The sequence below is a fragment of the Ctenopharyngodon idella genome, chromosome 10, assembly GCF_019924925.1.
Source record: "Ctenopharyngodon idella isolate HZGC_01 chromosome 10, HZGC01, whole genome shotgun sequence".
NCBI lineage: Eukaryota > Metazoa > Chordata > Actinopteri > Cypriniformes > Xenocyprididae > Ctenopharyngodon > Ctenopharyngodon idella.
The window spans coordinates 37,942,800-37,960,804 of NC_067229.1; the positions used below are offsets into that span (position 1 = coordinate 37,942,800).

At 36.3% G+C, this 18,005-nt stretch overlaps 2 protein-coding genes across 27 annotated transcripts in view; one reads left to right on the forward strand and one right to left on the reverse strand.

The window, feature by feature from the left end:
• Window positions 1–484: 484 nt before the first annotated feature.
• zpld1a (zona pellucida-like domain containing 1a) lies at window positions 485–17,855 on the reverse strand. Of its 4 annotated transcripts, none has more exons than XM_051909294.1 (14): window positions 17,715–17,855; window positions 17,315–17,451; window positions 8,035–8,113; window positions 7,182–7,780; window positions 6,630–6,800; window positions 6,330–6,550; window positions 5,785–5,966; window positions 5,367–5,439; window positions 3,808–3,905; window positions 3,313–3,393; window positions 3,040–3,214; window positions 2,135–2,231; window positions 1,838–1,867; window positions 485–1,491 (listed from the first exon to the last, which is right to left on the reverse strand). In XM_051909294.1, the coding sequence occupies exons 5-14, from the start codon at window positions 6,733–6,735 to the stop codon at window positions 1,316–1,318; spliced, it is 1,239 nt and encodes a 412-aa protein (XP_051765254.1). In that variant the 5' UTR covers window positions 6,736–6,800; window positions 7,182–7,780; window positions 8,035–8,113; window positions 17,315–17,451; window positions 17,715–17,855; the 3' UTR covers window positions 485–1,315. The 4 variants fall into 4 exon arrangements, with proteins under 4 accessions (XP_051765254.1, XP_051765256.1, XP_051765253.1 ...); XM_051909296.1 differs by having other exon boundaries at window positions 3,040–3,211; window positions 17,669–17,815; XM_051909293.1 differs by having other exon boundaries at window positions 17,669–17,815.
• The window catches only part of picalma (phosphatidylinositol binding clathrin assembly protein a), a 45,969-nt gene continuing 45,722 nt past the window's right edge, over window positions 17,759–18,005 (forward strand). For all 23 annotated transcript variants that reach the window (XM_051909248.1, XM_051909256.1, XM_051909251.1 and 20 more), the window contains exon 1: window positions 17,759–18,005. In XM_051909248.1, coding sequence (XP_051765208.1) covers window positions 17,876–18,005 — 130 coding nt within the window. In that variant the 5' untranslated portion in view covers window positions 17,759–17,875.

Genomic DNA, 18,005 nt, shown 5'->3' on the forward strand with positions numbered 1-18,005 from the left:
GAACACTACAGAAGATACTTTGAAGAATATTTCAACTGTTTTTGCACGTGCAATGAATGTCAGTGGGGTCCAAAACAACAACATTGGACCCCATTGATTTTAATTATATGAGCAAAAACAGTCAATCTATTCTTTAAAATATCTTCTTTGTTCCTCAGGTAAACTGTTATAAACACTGACTTTAACTAGCTTGCTTACCAAGATTGGGGTAAAGGGATAGTTGACCCGAAAATGAAAATTTTGTCATTATTTACTCGCCCTCAAGTACCAAACCTGTATGAATTTCCTTAAAAAGAAGATATTTTTTTAAGAATATGGGTAACCAACAGTTGATGGGCCCCATTGACTTCTATAGTATGGAAAAAAAAATACTATGGAAGTCAATGGGGCCAGTCAACTGTTTGGTTACCAACATTCTTCGAAATATCTTCTTTTGTGTTTAGCAGAAGAACAAAATTCATACAGGTTTGGAATAACTTGAGGGTGAGTAAATGATAATAAAATTTTCATTTTTGGGTGAACTTTCTCTTTAAACTGTCACTTTGCCATGACATTAGTCGATCTGAAAGAGAAATCTGATCATAAAAATGGACAGTTTTAATTATAGCGCCAATTGCAGCAACAGTGACCGAAAGTAGTTGCGTTGGATAATGAATTGTGGTCAAAACAATGACAAAATTAATCTAGCGTAGCTAAAACCATCTGCCTTCATGTACATGTATAGTTAATGTTTGGGCCTATAAGTGCGCTTGGTAGTTTTTGTTTATGTTGAGCAAAACTTTTTGGATTTATACTGACACCTAGTGTTGTGGATGCAGATTCACGCAAAATCAAATGTTTTTAGTTACCAATACCATTGTAGTTACCAATGCCATTGTAAGGCATTATCAGCCATGATTAACTTATTCAGTTAGCAAAATTGTCCAATAACAAAGACGTTACTGTGATAAAGTCAATAGTATTCAGCTGGTCATTTGATCTCAATATGGCAACCACTAAATTTGTTTGAGCAGCCTATATAACTGAAATCTCATGTGAGTGTACGAGATTTTGTCAAATAATTTGAGTGCACCTTTTAAGTGCATTATTCCTGACTCAGACTCTAATGGCTTAGGATTGGATGTTATGTAAAGTCACAGCGATGAGAATAGCTGTATTGATGCTTTGTAACCAAAAATAGGCAACTGTGTGTAGCTAAAGGCTGTGTAGAGTGATATTATATTATTTCCCTGTACTGCATGATTGTGTGTAACTGAAGAGCTCCGCACAAAGGTATTGTTGTACTGTTTAGCTGACTGAACAGCCGTGTGTGCGTTTAGCTGAACGCTGGATTGTGGGTTCCTGACAGAGGTGTTGATGTTGTCTGTTTCCCCCTCAGCAGTGACAGAGACAGGATGAAGAAACACATGCTCATAACCCCGAGGATTGCGATGGCAGAAATCAAGGCACTCGTCACTGAATTCATTTTGAATGGAGGTCCGTTTAACTGTGCTGAAACACACACACACACACAGAGTGTTAGGAAGACTTCATACAATATGTAACACACTGTCAAAACTCTATTGCACACTCTTTCTTTCAATCCTCTCGTTCATTTCTTGGTAACACCACCTGCTTCTACCCTCTATTAACTTCTCACTGTCGGAAACCTTCCAACTCATCATTATTTTGGTCATGGTTTTAAGCCGCTACATCCTTTGAGGAAAAAAAATATCTCTATATTTCCAGGAGGGAAGAAAGTGTGCTTTTATCCTCCATCAGAAATGCTACAGCTCTGAGATAGAAGGATTTAGCTCCCTTTTCAAAGGGCTAAAAAAGAGGGAAAAGGTAGGCTTACCTAGTTGTGAATTATTGGTGGGAGTTTCATCTGTGGACAGAGGAAAATTGTTTTAGTGAGATGCCACACTTATTGCCCAACGGCTAATTTAAAGTGCTAATTCATGTCTCATATTCATAACAGGCTCAATTTGACCCCAAACATTATGATGGTTTAAGAGTTGAGATTATCATCCAACTTGATTGATTATGATACTCAAAATTAACTTTTTATCAGAATAATACCTGTGACAGTGTTGTTAGCATCATGAGCTACCAGTTGAGCTACAGAAACACTACATTATAGTTTATATCGTACCACTTCGGGTGATGATGGGTCCGGCGGTCATGACTGCGTTGTCAGAGGCCACACCGGTTCTTTCCGACGTGTCCCTTTTCCTCCTCTTACCGCAAATCTGTCAGGATGCCAATATTTGTGAGTAACAAATGAACACAGTTCCAACTTGAAGTTTCTTGGCTTTTAATAAGTTATATTAAACAAAGGAAATGAAGCCTGTTATTAGAACCAACTAAGAATGTTTTCCTTACAAATTCTTATTACTTTAACTGAGCTGTTTTTGTAATTCCCTTTATTCTTAATAGTGACTCTCATTATTAAAGGCAGTAAAACCAATACTACCATGATGCATAAATAATTTGCAGTTTGATTTTTTTGTTTTTTACATAAAAAAATTAGATTTTTTTTTTTTGCATTACTGTAATGTCCTTTTTTTTCTTTTTTTTTCTATATTTATTTCTGAAGGATCATGTGACACTGAAGACTGAAGTAATGTCTACTGAAAATTCAGCTTTGCCATCACTGAAATAAATTACATATTAAAAAAGATTAAAATAGAAAATGGATATTTTAAATTGTAATAATATTTCACAATAATGCTGTATTTTTGATCAAATAAATGCAGCCTTGGTGAACATAAACTTATTTTAAAAAAAAAATTTTTAAATCTTACCAATCCCAAAAATTTTGGATGGTAGTCTATATGCGCATTTTATATTTTTTTCAGAAATAACCTCCCCAAATAAATAAAAACAAAAAAATAAATAATGAAAATATTGTCACAATGCAAAAAATCTCAACGGTCATTTTCTTTGAGCAAAATTCAATATCTTATTTCTTCAGGTTTTAGGGTGAAGTACGACACAGACATGTTAACACCCTTCCTGAGTTTCACCATGGTATTTCTCTCAAGCAGCCATCCTTACAGGTAAGAGCAGGGGGCAGTCGTCAGCACGACACAGCTTGGTCACGCAGTGCAGAAAGACGGTGGACATTTTCTGGTTCTTGTGCTTGACAAAGCGGAACACCTCGAAGGAGAAGCGGCCCATCTGGCTTTTCCCGTTCTCAAACACTGTTGTCTGCGGGTCCTTATCGCATCTGCTGGACCAGAGACATGATACACTTAGCATTCAGCCTCAGTTCTGCTTGTGTACACCCACATACATGCAAGAACATTTCTGAAGAAAACATGGAATTACCCAAAGAAAAGGTCATATCGGAGTTCATCATTAGGATTCCCAGAGGGAGTCGTGTAACAATAGTCCATCAGAACGTTCCACCTGTGGAGAGTGACATGCGTGAATCAGTCACTAAAACATGGATGCTTGAATAGGAAACCGCCCTATACGACCAAACCACTGTTGTTTCATATAGAAGTCATGTATCTTATCTCTACTCAGGACCCATAATAATCTTTCCCATTCATTTTAGTGGCGCCCTTCGCTGGCCCTAAACAAGGCCGGCATTCAGTCACTCTGCATTCTTCCTTTAATGAGCTAAACTAGTTCTGGATCTATCAGATATAAGAGAGGAGGTCATTTAGGGAAGTGCTCTAACAATGTAGTGACAGTCTAAAGACCATGTGTCTGTCTCAATTTACATTTGACCTTCAGTATCATATCTACAGTGTTTTAGTATGTTGGGCCTCCTTGCAATATACTCTTCCAAGATATGTTTGTGTAACTGTAGTTTACCTCCTGTCTAGGTTGGTGGCTTTTACGGCGGCGAACACTCGTGTCTTCAGAGTAAGTCCAGACATTGGGATGGCAAGGTGCTGGATGTATGTGGAGTCCTTAAACATTGAACACCACAGGTTAGGATCCCACACACAATTGCTGAAAAATTGGCTAAAAACCTAAATTATTTGCTCTAAATATATTTGTTAGTTTTTTAGCTGATCACAGGGTTCCTATACATTTTCCTTTTCAAAATTCCATACTTTTCCAGACTCAAATGTCCAAACCTCTGTAGATTTTTCATACCATATTTAACATAAATGATGCATGCAGCATTATATTTGGTATATATTACAATCATCTGTAAATATTTTCTCAAGTTTTTTCCCCATTGGTTTACTCAAAGTGATAAAATGCACTTACATGATGAGAAGAACCTAAAACATGCTTTATAACTGCATTTATTTACCTCTGACACATCGGTTTGATGCTGTAATCGTGGTTTGATGTTGCGAGAGCACCAAACAGCAAAGTACAGTCTTTAAATGATCGTTTGCTGCTTTATCTGTTGCTGGTTTGAGTAGCACATGCACATTTGTTTAGTAAAGTTCAAAAGAGACTCGCTTATGGTAAAGACAAACAGTTTTGCGAAAATCACTAAATGATCACTAAACTTTTTCCATGAATTCACTCTGCTTGTATGATCAATTTAGTTTTAGAAATACTTAATTTTGTATTTTAGAAAACTGAATAGGGAAAATAGTCTGGAAACACAAATGTTTTTCCATACACAGTTTTCTTTTTCCATACTTTTCCATACTTTTCCATACAAGACCAGGAAAAGTATGTAGTTTTTTTATTTAATTTTTATTTTATATATTAAATAAATAAAATTAAAATTGTTTAAGAAAAATAAACCTTTGGAAGTCCATATATTCAATATATACACTATAGAAATAAGCAAAATATAGCAATAAAAAAACTTAAAATGAACGCGCGCACACACACACACATTTTATATATACAGTCAAACCAAAAATTATCCAGACATTTTTTTATTTTTATTTTTTTTACATATTTTTACTAGTGGGTGCAGGACACTATAGTTCATTTATGTAAGTGAGGATAGCAAAATAAAGTAAACTGTGACATATTATACCCAAAAATTCTTCATACAGTGGACTACCAGTAAAATTGATAAAAATTTGGGACCAAATTATTCAGACACTTTGACCTGACCATGTTTTGCTTAAGTGTTATCTGACATAATTAAGATTAATGTTTTCTGACACAGTTTAACTCATGAAATGTTCAAGCTGTCTGAATACATTTTGGTTTGACTGTATATATATATATATATATATAGAGAGAGAGAGAGAGAGAGAGAGACTTAAGATTCAAAAGCCGCTAAACGCCACCTCAGTCAAAAATGCATTAAGTGAAATATATATATATATATATATATATATATATATATATATATATATATACACACACTGAGCACAGTGCAAAAGATGTAAATTGATCTCTATATAATGCTTAATTAGAAATTATACTGATTTTTAACATGTACTCACGTTGTATAGAAGTAAATTCAGCGTGCTCACAAAAGTGCCATTGCTGTCCTTCACTGATATCGCTGCAGCTGACCTTCAAACAAAAGAAGCTATTAAAACATGATAAATATATTTGCAGGCCAATTAAGTCTGAAAGGAAAACTTGTGTAATAGTTTTTCCTGATTTACTGTCTGATGTCCTTGTAATCAACCGTACATTAGGTTTTACAACATATTCGTCGCGCATACTAATTTAATTATGCCTCACAATTCAGCCCATTAAATCTTAACAATAAGTGCTAAATATTTTACAACATGCAATTTGTGACCGTTTTATCTTCCCTCAAAATATTGTGAATAATTTAGCATGGATTAAAAAAAGACAGAAACATTGGACTGAAATGCAGTCATTCATTCTACAGTGATAAAGCCGACTTACGAAGCAAGCTGTGTGTTGTTGACCAGGTATTCCAGTGGGTAACTACAACTGAACTTGTAAAGCAGTCCTGGTAGATAGCTGATGACCGTTGGGGGATCCGGAGTGTCAATGTATCCTGCTATATTCCCAATCTGAACCAGGGAAAGATTCCCATATGCGTTGGGCCCCTGAGCCGTTGAGACCTACAGACACAGTGGCACTAAACTGTGATTGTTCTTCCTGAAACTAATGTACCTTCACCCCCATAATCCTCAGCCCTTTTATCAATGCCGGATCTCTGCTGTCACCAAACCAAAGATGAAAATCCACCTCACCGCAGATGTTCTTCATTTATCACGGCCAAATTGTTATAGAGAGAATGCTGTCTCTCCAAACACAAGCTGAATCTTAGCATTTACTGTAACAGATGAGTTTTTCTTACTAATGACTGAACCTGAAATGAAAACTCTGGGTCATTTAAGGGCTAATGTGAGTAAATTATTCAGTCATGGGTCAGTTCCCTCCATGTAGACCATTAAAAATGGTCAAAACAGGTGGTTTCTTACCACTAGTGAGTTTCCGCAGGCCTCCAACGTGCTGAGACTGATGCTGAACAGCACAACTGTTGGGAACGTGTTGTTGTTGATGAACCCTCTGCAGTGGGCATCACCGTGACGCCCGTTCAGTGCCAGGTCAGTGTCAGTGTAGCCAGAGAAAAGCACCGGGCAAAAATTAATCTTCAGTGTAATGGTTTGCACTCCACAATACACGCTGATGTCCCGCTCAGCTGTTGAGAGAGAATGAAATATAATTAATTACAAGTCACTGATTAAAAGCTTGCACAAAAAAAGAAAGCACTCACTCACCGGGGAAGCGGCTGTGAAAGTTGGCATCGCAGTTGAACCCATTGAATTGCGCATTCACTATGAACGTTTTGCTTACAAGCAAAAGAATCACACACAAACTATCCATTTCAACGCCTGAGGAAGACAATGTATGAGCAATTTCTTTGGATTCATCAGAAATTGCTTCTTTTTCTGAAATGCGAGAAGAAATGCATGATTAGACTCACTTCAAAAGGTAATTTGACTGCATTGTTCTGTAATTACACTATTAAATTTGAAGAAAAAAGACAGAAAATGAGAAATCTGATACTTTTGTTGGTGCTTCTGTTCAATTGGAAACCAATAATGAACATAAATTGATCTTAAGTGCCATTGCACAAACTTTGTGAACAAATCAACTCACCTCAATTTATATATTCAAAAAGCTGCAAATCTATTCAAACAGATTCACTTCCTGTAGGTATTTGTTAGTATGATGCTTTTACACAGAGTTCTGTGTGTTTCACCCTGACCTTGGTCCACTTTGGCCCTTCGTCTGCTCTAGCATCCCTCGCTCCGTTTCAGAAGACTCACCCGTTTCCCTGGCAGCTGTAGAGTCAGCGGTACTCCATCTGTTCTCGGCTGTGGCGCGAGACTGACTGGATTACCCAGCATCCCTGCAAAACCACTAGAAACACGGCCTTGCTCTGAGGAAAAAAATTAAACATAAGAGATTCATTATTTGAACACGTCAACAGCAAAAGAGCTGTCTGGGGGAACATGGGAAAGTCCATCAAAAGTGAATGTGTTATACAAATCCTTTCACGGGCCCAGAAACATGAGCAGGTTTTGAAGTTTCCCACTCATATCCTTTCTGCTTGATCTTGCTCTGTCAGCGCTCACAAGCGGCCCCGCGCCGCATGTGGTCTGCGAGGGGGGAATTATCTTTTCATCGGCTCCAAGACTGGGCTCATCGCTGACTGAGCTGGCCTTTCTGTGTGCCAGGACGGTCTGGGTCGGGACCAGGATTGTCTGAACGCTTTAGATGCTTTGTTTGGCTTGACTCAGTCAGCACTTCCCCAGCCACCTCCCATGATGGTATCCCAGCTGTCTGGCCGTGACCCCCCCTTTCCGACTGCTACTCTTGGCCTTACGTCTTCTCCTTGAGATTGTCGGCAAATGTATGTGAGAATCTATATCACAAAAAGGGGGCCTTCTGTGAATAAACACTCATGTTTCCATTATCTGCATACTTCTAGTGATGAATGCTTGTTCCAACCTCTCTAAAATGTATAGCAGACTAATATTTCATCAAATTAGCTGCCATTTATACATCATCATTTTTAAAATGCCTTTAATCTGCATGATTAATTGCCTTAGAAATGTCTCTACGGTCCATCCTTGCAGTAAAAGGGAAAATTTGAATGATTTCATTGTCCATTCTTACCTGATTAATCAAAGCTCAAGACGTCCGGGCTGCAGGCCAGATCCAGCTGCAATACATTATCCAAAAGTCGCTTGTCAATCTGTGCAAAATACAAGAAATCCAATGGAGAAGGATTTTAAAAACTATGCAATACCATTCCAAACTGTTCAAATCCTAAATCCAGCTTGGATATTACAGAGACACGAATCGGATGAAGCTCTGAGCCCCTTCGGCTTGAACTCTGACGAAGCTTGCCTCGTGTCTTAGAATTTCTTCAGATGGAAGGGATTGTGGGTAAAATGGAGCTGTTGGTCTATAGTGGGGCAATTCAGTACTTGCGATAAGTATCTCTATTTATGCGCTTCCAGCAAATGTCATTCTTTCATTTTTCACACTTGAATGTCTCTATATGGCAGGCTATAGTGCCGTTTATCAGTGTGGCACAATCTCATTCACCTTGGCAAGATATGAGGGCAAGCAAAACTACTACTGTAGGGATTTCCACATGTATTAATGCATGTACACTCTAGGATAGCATTTGAGAAAATGGAAAATAATTTGTCATTCTTTTTACATCTTAAATTTATTTAATAAATTTTTAAGCCATGCAAAATAAAAGCTTTTATTTATTTATTTATTTATTGCAAAACTGCAATCATGGACAATTTGTATGGAAGCTTGTTTCTGAAAACAATTCTGACTTTTCACAATTGCGAGTTTACATCTCATAATTCTGAATTTTTTCTCATAATTGCATGATATAAAGTCGCAATTGCGAGTTGTAAAGTCAGATTTGCATTTACTCAAGTCTTTTTTTCTCACAATTGTGAGCTTATGTTTCGTAACTCTGACTTTATAAATTACAGTAGCATCTTTTAAAGTCAGAATGAGAAAAAATTGAGAATTGCGAGTTTATATCTTGCAAATCTGACTTTATAACTCGCAATTGTGAGTTTTTATCACATAATTCTGACTTTATAACTCGCAGTTGTGAGTTTATATCGCAATTCTGACTTTTTTCTTTTCAGAATTCAGACGTAAACGCAATTGTGAGAAAAAAAGTCAGAATTGTGAGATAAAATAAAGCAATAAGCCCCAAGAAGCCGTGGTTCACAGTGAAATTTATAACCACTAAGGGGCATTGTAAAACCCCCTTAGCTGTTATAAATTTACTGTAAACCACGGCTTCACGGGGCTTATTGCTTTTATAAAACGGTTACCACACAATACAAATATTAAAGCCAAAAAATATGCATCAATGCAACTTTCATGAAGTAAAATCACTAAAAGCCTTCCTTCCGCTAATAGAAATAGTCCCTCAAGACTTTTATATTGAAACTTGTTGTGAACACGGAACAAGACGCAAATGACAAATGCTTTGACTAGCACTGTCAGTGTCAGCAGGGCATGGGAAAACCCATGTTAAAAGGACAAGATCGCAGCGGATTTTTTATTATTCAGGACTGACCTAAAGGAAAATGCTAAATTTGAATGCAGGTAATACACTCGGTCACTCAATATCTCTCTCACAGTACTCTTATACATAATGCAGTAAGCTTCAATGAACAAAACCAATAGAGAACAGACATACGTTTACATTGCTAAGAGTGGTTGCTAAGACAGAAGCAGCAACATTCACATTATTCAGTGGCGCAGCGATACTTCTGTAATGCGGTCAGCTGTATGTTTTCGGGAATTTTACAATGGCTTCGAACGCGGCTCAACCAATCAGAATAAAGGGCTGGAATTATCCATTTTATAAAGTTGCAATTAACTTTATTTTTTATTCAGTTTGCGGTTTTCTATATTCAGTATTCTGGTGGTTTACTGAAGTCTTTTTTTCTCGCAATTGCAATTTTATATCTCACAATTCTGACTTTATAAATTGCAATTGCATCTTATAAAGCAATTGCGAGAAAAAAAGTCAGAATTGTGAGATAAAAAGTTGCAATTACCTTTATTTTTTATTTAGTGGTGGAAACAAGCTTCCATAAATGTAAGCCTTTTAAAACATTGTATAAATGTTCTTGAGTGTTTGAATAGCTATTCATTGCTCAATTAATGGGTTTAGAAGAATTACCAGATGGTTTTATAGTTTACAAACGTGTTTTGGGCTCATTTTAAACACTAAATAGAATGATGAAATGGCCTTGGATCACATCTGCACTTCTGAAATCAAAGCCACAGGCAGGAATTGTGTTTCTGAACAGATTAATAGCTTATCGTAACACAAAGGCTGGATCTATTTTTATTTGGCTGGCATTTGGTCTTGATTCATTTTCTTGTCTTTTTATTTATCTGATGACTTTATTCAGAGTGCAATGAATAATGTGGGTCATTAGGAGGTTACAGTGAGAAACTCAGTAATGCAATATAAAATGATAATAATAGGAATGACAATGGCATATCTAACCTTTCCTGAGGTCTTTAGTGTAACCAACAATAATGTTTGGTCATCCTCTCTTAGCAGAATACTATCTGCATATCTTGAATCATTAGTCAGACTATAGTTTCAGAGAAAATGCGTGACTCTTTCTTAACAGGGTACAAGTAATTACTGTTTTTCTGCTAGCCGTGTGAAATGCCATCAGTTGGCTGGCAAGCAGGTGTCAAGCCGAGTACATCAATCACTGCGGCCTGTAAGGAATTAGGAACTATGAGCAATCTGTCTCTGTTTGGTTGTCATGGCTATCCGGCGGAGGGGATACGTCTGGTCTAGTGAGAAAAAAGCAAAAGAGGAATTTCAAACAAGGGAATACACATTCGGTGGCTTTTTTGAAGGCATGTAAACCACAAGTTTTGTTAATTGCCTCTGTCTCTCTCAAAGAATCTGCTCGCTTTGTTGTTTAATTGTTCCATGTTTATTCATAAGGCTTTTTAACTGGAGGCGCAGTCAATTTAAACTTATTATGATGTAAATTTGATTTGAAATCTAACTGAAATGATTTTAAGCCACTAATTAGCTGTTAATGTTGCAATTCAGCCTACATTAGAATGACTTTCGTTCATCTTTAGAACACAAATGAAGATCTTTTTGATGAAATCTGAGAGCTTTCTGTCCCTCCATAGACAGCTACGCGACTACCACTTTGTAGTTTGTAAAACTAATCCATATGAATTAAGCTGTTTAGTCCAAATTTTCGGAGGAGACTTGGTCAATTTATATAATGAACAGTTTGAATTTAGGCTTTTATTTACATATAGACATTCATCAACTCACACATCAGTTGTGGTAAACAGAAGCTCAAGCATGTTTGCTTGACGCGTACGAGAACCAATGAGGTTCTTGCGCGTCAAGCAGGTTCGGTTGAGCTTTTATGTTCGCTGAATAATGTTTATATGTGAATAAAAGCCTCAATTTAAAACTGTTCATCACATAAAGCGATTGAATATCTTCAGAAAATTTGGACTAAACCGCTCAGTTCATATGGATTCGTTTTACGATTTCTTTATGAACTTTTTGAAGCGTCAAAGTGGTAATTGCGTAGTTGTCTATGGAGGGAGAGAAAGCTCTCAGATTTCATCAAAAATCTTCATTTGTGTTTCGAAGATGAATGAAAGTCTTATGGGTTTGGAATGACATGAGGGTGAGTAATTAATGACAGAAGTTTCATTTTTGGGTGAGCTAAAACTTTAACCATATCCCTGCCCCTAAACCTAACCTATACCTAAGCTATCCCTTAGGTTAAGGGGAAATGATAGTGAATAACACTGATCTAGAAGCACCTAAACCTGGGTGTAAGCCTAAACTTGACATAAACTGTAAACTTGTCCCTCAAATCTGATTGGTTGATTGGAATGGTGTTCCAGGATCAACAAAGATGTTGATCCAGGAACATGTTGCACTGTTCCTGAAATTAGGTTCTGCAACATAAGGACAGATAACACAGCTTAAATAGTTTCAAAATGTTCACCATGTTCTATAATACACTTCTAATATGGAAATAAGTCAGCTGTGTGCAGATAGAGAGATGGAATGTGAAAAAGAAAGTGGAAAGTCTGTCAGTGACAGGTGTCTGGCCCCTGTGTCGGGTACAGGACAGATGAAAATGCCTTTTCTCTTCTCTGTAGATTGTATTGTCTGTCACAGCGGTCAACTTGGTTACCTCCTAACTGTTTTCCTGTCAGCAAAAAGAGCATCGCTTGTCATCTATGTAAGCTTTCATCCAACACAGAAACAGTTATATGCTGTTGAATGGGGTCATATAGCACATGCTACAGAGAAAAAAACATATCCATGTCGAGCATCTGACATCTATATCACTTTTCTCCTCACACCCTTTTAATGACCCATTTTTTGACCCTTTTTATAGTTGTCTTTGAGGTAAGTCTATTTCCTTAAATGTTAATTTTCACAATTCAGACGTTTCTGTTTAAAAAAAAAAAAAAGTGAATATGTTTTGTGAAATTGAGTTTAATAATTGGTGGAGGTTAACTTAAGAATGCTTGAAGCAATTATTTTTAGGTCTGAATGAATAAGCAATTTTAAAGGGTTAGTTCACCCAAAAATGAAAATTCTGTCATTTATTACTCACCCTCATGCTGTTCCACACCCGCAAGACCTTCGTTGATCTTCGGAACACAAATTAAGATATTTTTGTTGAAATCCGATGGCTCAGTGAGGCCTGCATAGACAGCAATGACACTTCCTCTTTCAAGATCCATTAATGTACTAAAAACATAATTAAATCAGTTCATGTGAGTACAGTGGTTCAATATTAATATTATAAAACGACTAGAATATTTTTAGTGCACCAAAAAAACAAAATAATGACTTACATAGTGATGGCTGATTTCAAAACACTGCTTCATGAAGCTTCGGAACGTGTGTCGAATCATGATTCGGATCGCGTGTCAAACCGCCAAGCTGCTGAAATCACGTGACTTTGGCACTTTGAACCACTGATTCGACACAAAAGATTCATAACGCTCCGAAGCTTCATGAAGCAGTGTTTTGAAATTGGCCATCACTATGTAAGTCGTTATTTTGTTTTTTTGGTGCACAAAAAATATTCTCGTCGTTTTATAATATTAATATTGAACCACTGTACTCACATGAACTGATTTAAATATGCTTTTAGTACATTAATGGATCTTGAGAGAGGAAATGTCATTGCTGGTTATGCAGGCCTCACTGAGCCATCGGATTTCAACCAAAATATCTTATTTTTCTAAGAAGTTTTCTTTTTTCTTTTTCTTTATGATGGTTTATACTGTGAGCACTACTGTATCAAAACCACTCTGAACCGGGAGGGAGTTTATAGAGTTGAATCACTGCTGGACAGCGTTTGAAGAAACTTCTGTGCATGTGAGAGATCTCTGTGGGATTAAACAGACAGAAAAGCTGTGTTTCTGGTCCCAGGTGGCAGAAATCACAGGATGCCTTATTGTTTATGTGTGAAACACAAGCCATGTGGTATTCAGACCTGAGGGACACACCTTTTCATTATGAGCCATATCTATAACCAGCTCTCTCCTCACAGACAGAGGTCCATATAAAACAGCATACAAAACATCAGTGTGTCAGGCAGGATCTCAAAACTCACTGTCTTAAAACTGCATTTTTAATAATAATAATAATTATTATTATTTTTTATACTACTACTACTACTACTAATAAATAATAATAATAATACAGTTATTATAATAATACATTATTATTATTATTATCAGTATTATAAAAAAATTCTAAGTTACACACACTGTTTTTTATAAATATAATTTTTTTCAATTCAATTCAATTCAATTCACATTTATTTGTATAGCGCTTTTCACAATACATATCATTTCAAAGCAGCTTTACAGAGAATGCAGTTAGCTAATAATGTAATAATTTAGGCAATTAATTTACAATCACTGTTAGCAATTTAATTGAAGGTAGAAGCAAAGAGCTCCTGGAAAAATGAATTACACGTTAACAATAATTAGGATATATAGAAATTTGCGAATGTGCGTGTTGATCCAGATGTTGCATCTTCTGAAGTCCTCGCAGGAGTTGGCGCCGTCTCTTCAAAAGTGTTGGTCATCTGAGGTCTTCTTAAGAGTCTGGATCCAAACTGAAGCTGATGTACTCTCTAGTCACCTCGGGACGGGCGTCCCGAGGTAAAACGGAAAAGCAAATGGAGAATAATTAGCATAGCTGCTGTTCATAACATTAAGCAAAGATAGTCATGTGCAATTGATCTGATATGAGATTTATTATGTGAATGCTTGGCTAAAGAGATGCGTCTTTAATCTAGATTTAAACTGGGTGAGCGAGTCTGAGTCCCGAACATTATCAGGAAGGCTATTCCAGAGTTTAGGAGTCAAATGTGAAAACACTCTCCCTCCTTTAGTGGACCTTAGATATCCTAGGTACAACCAGAAGTCCAGAGTTTTGTGATCTTAAAGAGCGTGAAGGATTGTAGGGCGATAGAAGATCGGTTAAGTACACAGGAGCTAAACCATTTAGAGCCTTGTAGGTCATTAGCAGTACTTTATAATCGATACGGAACTTAATAGGTAACCAGTGTAGAGATGATAAAATTGGTGTTATATGATCATATTTTCTTGACCTGGTAAGAACTCTAGCAGCTGCATTTTGTACTAATTGTAGCTTGTTTATTGAGGAAGCAGGACAACCAGCTTAGTTGAAAGCATGAACTAACTTTTCTGCATCAGAAACAGATAACATATTCCGTATCTTAGCAATGGTTCTGAGGTGGAAGAAGGCTGTTTTTGTAACATATGAAATATGATTTTCAAAGGACAAGTTGCTGTCTAATATAACACCCAGGTCTTTAACTGTCGAGGATGGAGTAACAGTACATCCTTCTAAATGCAAATTGTAGTCTGAGAGATTCTGTGTACAGGTTTTTGGCCCAATAAGTAATACTTCAGTCTTATCTGAATTTAATAGAAGAAAATTACTAGTCATCCAATGTTTTACTTCTTTAACACACTCTGTCAGATTGGATAATTTAGAGTTTTCATCTGGTTGTGTCGAAATATATAACTGAGTATCATCGGCATAGTAGTGGAATCTAATTCCATGTCTTCTTATAATATTACCAAGTGGCAGCATGTATATTGAAAATAGCAGAGGGCCTAACACAGATCCTTGCGGCACTCCATAATTTACTATCATTATCTTAGATTTTTCCCCGTTTAAATAAACAAAATTGTATCATATAAAAATGATAATTACTTTTTATAATACTACTAATACCACTACTACTACTACTACTACTAATAAATAATAATACAATTATTAATATAATACATTATTAGTAGTAGTACTAGTAGTTGTAGTAGTACTATAGAAATAATTATTTGATATCAAAATGATAATTATAAAAACACTTGTCAATACTGTAGATAATGCAAATAATAAAAGCTATTAGCATTTTGTGTAGAAGTATCCTGAAAGTTAAAGATAATACTTATGCAAAATATAAATACAAACTCTGGATTTTTCTACAATTTATAGATAACATTAACAATATCAGAAATAATGATAATAATTATTATTTTGTTGTAAAACAAATTATGATTAATGATAAAACTTCTGCATTTTTCTATTATTATTATTATTATTATTATTTAGAGTATTGATTTTAACAATAAAAGCTATTAGCATTTAGTAAAGATTACATGTCAAAGGATCCTGAAAGTTATAGATTATACTTATTTTGTAGAATAAAAATACAAACTCTTGAAATGTTGTTCAGTATTCTAGTAGATTATTTGCTGCAAATAGAAAAAGCTGACGTGCACCTGCGGTCTCTCAAATAGATGTTGTCAAGATGCTCTTGAAAGTTTGTGAGCAAGGACATAGAGACCTGCATGTGCATATCGCCCTCTACCGGTAAGACTGCAACACAACGAACACTGTAGCCACCTGTGCAGTTCTGTTGATATAAGTCAGTCTGCTCGGCCCATTTAACACAGATGAGCCTCGTCCTGAAACCGATCAGTGCTTTTGGCTTTGTGCATTAATGGCTCATCTCCTGGACATTCAATCTCTGAGACCTTCCTCTCTCTTTTTCTTCAGCTTGAGTTCTAATTACACCAGTGAGAATAAAGTGCACGAATCAAATGTGCTTTTAAAATGTGTGTTTTACATGGTACATTTGTTTTTAAACGACTACTTTAAATAATATATTTTTTCTTGAAAAGTCTGGATTACATGGATTCCCTCTATCAGGCTTTCTATTTTCTTTAACACAGGAAGATATTCAAAAAATCATGTTGGATATTTGTAGGCTACTTGTATGCAGTCAATATGAGAATTGGGACATTCCAGAACAGCTCAGGATCTGCAGGCAGGGACACTTACAAACTGAACGCAACCAGCATATGGTCAACATAAGTATAATCAAATACTGTAATTTGAGATTTCTGTAATTTGCAATTATTTAAGCTTTGATGGTGGAGCCCAGGATTCATCAGTAGCCTTAAAACACGAAAAGACAACCTTTTTCTAAAGTAATGTTTTCTGTAATTGCATATTTTTATCACTAGATGTCTCCCTTTTGTAATGTATTTTGTAAGGAAAGAGGAAGAAAGCCAAAGTAATTCTTGCAACAAGGGAAATTAATGTAAAATGCTTTATGTATTTTGATTGCCTTTCACACAAGTCAATCAGCTGGAAAGTAATAAGTAATTAATGTATTAATTCATCATAAATGATGATAAAATGTTATAATAAAGTAATAAGATAAAAAAAAAAACCCGGCAAGCTTTATTTTCCCTTTTTATTTTAGTTTATATTTTCTACTAAGATCATATTAGATTACATTTACTACTGTATTATTGTGAAGATTTCTACCTTACTGAATACTGTGTATACACACACACACACACACACACACACACTTTCTAGGCTACTTGTAATATAAATAGCCTACATATTGAATTTTTTTTTAAACTATTGAATGAATACACATTTATTTAATGACATGTCTAAATCGATTATGGTGTAATATATATTACACCAGTGAGAATAAAGTGCACGAATCAAATGTGCTTTTAAAATGTGTGTTTTACATGGTACATTTGTTTTTAAACGACTACTTTAAATAATATATTTTTTCTTGTAAAGTCTAGATTACATGGATTCCCTCTATCAGACTTTCTAATTTCTTTAATATATATATATATATATATATCTATATATATTTATTTATTTATTTATATATATGAAACCGTGAATTCGGTTGGATAAATTCCGTCACGTGAACCGTCGCCCTGGTAGATAATACATAGAAACTGTCCATCTAGAGCCGCCATTTTGGCTCACAAGCCAAATCGTAGTACTCACTTCATATGTAGTGTGAGGACCCCAGCCTGATGGTTAGAGCCAACATGGCGTCGTTACACACAGACCATCCAACATCCATATAAACCTTGGGAGGATCCTCTGAAAAGAGGAAACACACCCGCCATTTTCCTACGAGCCTTTTAAACCCAGCAGGGGGAGGCAAGATCCGAGAGGAGAGCCATTGAGGAGGAAAAAGGGGGAGTTAGAGAGAGAGAGAGGGAGAGGAGAGGGCGAGGGAGAGTGCGTGACAGAGGGGTTGAGAGAGAGAGAGAGAGAGAGAGAGAGGACGCTGCTGTTAATAGAGGAGGAAACGTTTGGTACGTAAATGTCGCGATCAGCTGACGTTATACATACAGAGCAAACTTCATTTGGACTCTCTTAAGCGCCGGATGCGTCTTACTTGCAATCTCATTTCTTTTCTCTCTTTCTTCCCCAGTCAGGTGGCGGAACAGTGCACATCCCAGGGACTACCAGCATTGCCGTTGGATTTAGCAGCCCGAGTAGATTTCCCCCCCTCTTTTGTTGTTTTTCCCCTTTTTCTGTTTGTTTAAAACTGCGAGGATGTCTGGACAAAGCATAACGGATCGGATAACGGCAGCGCAACACAGTGTTACCGGTTCCGCGGTGTCCAAAACGGTGTGCAAGGCGACCACGCACGAAGTCATGGGGCCAAAGAAGAAGCATTTGGATT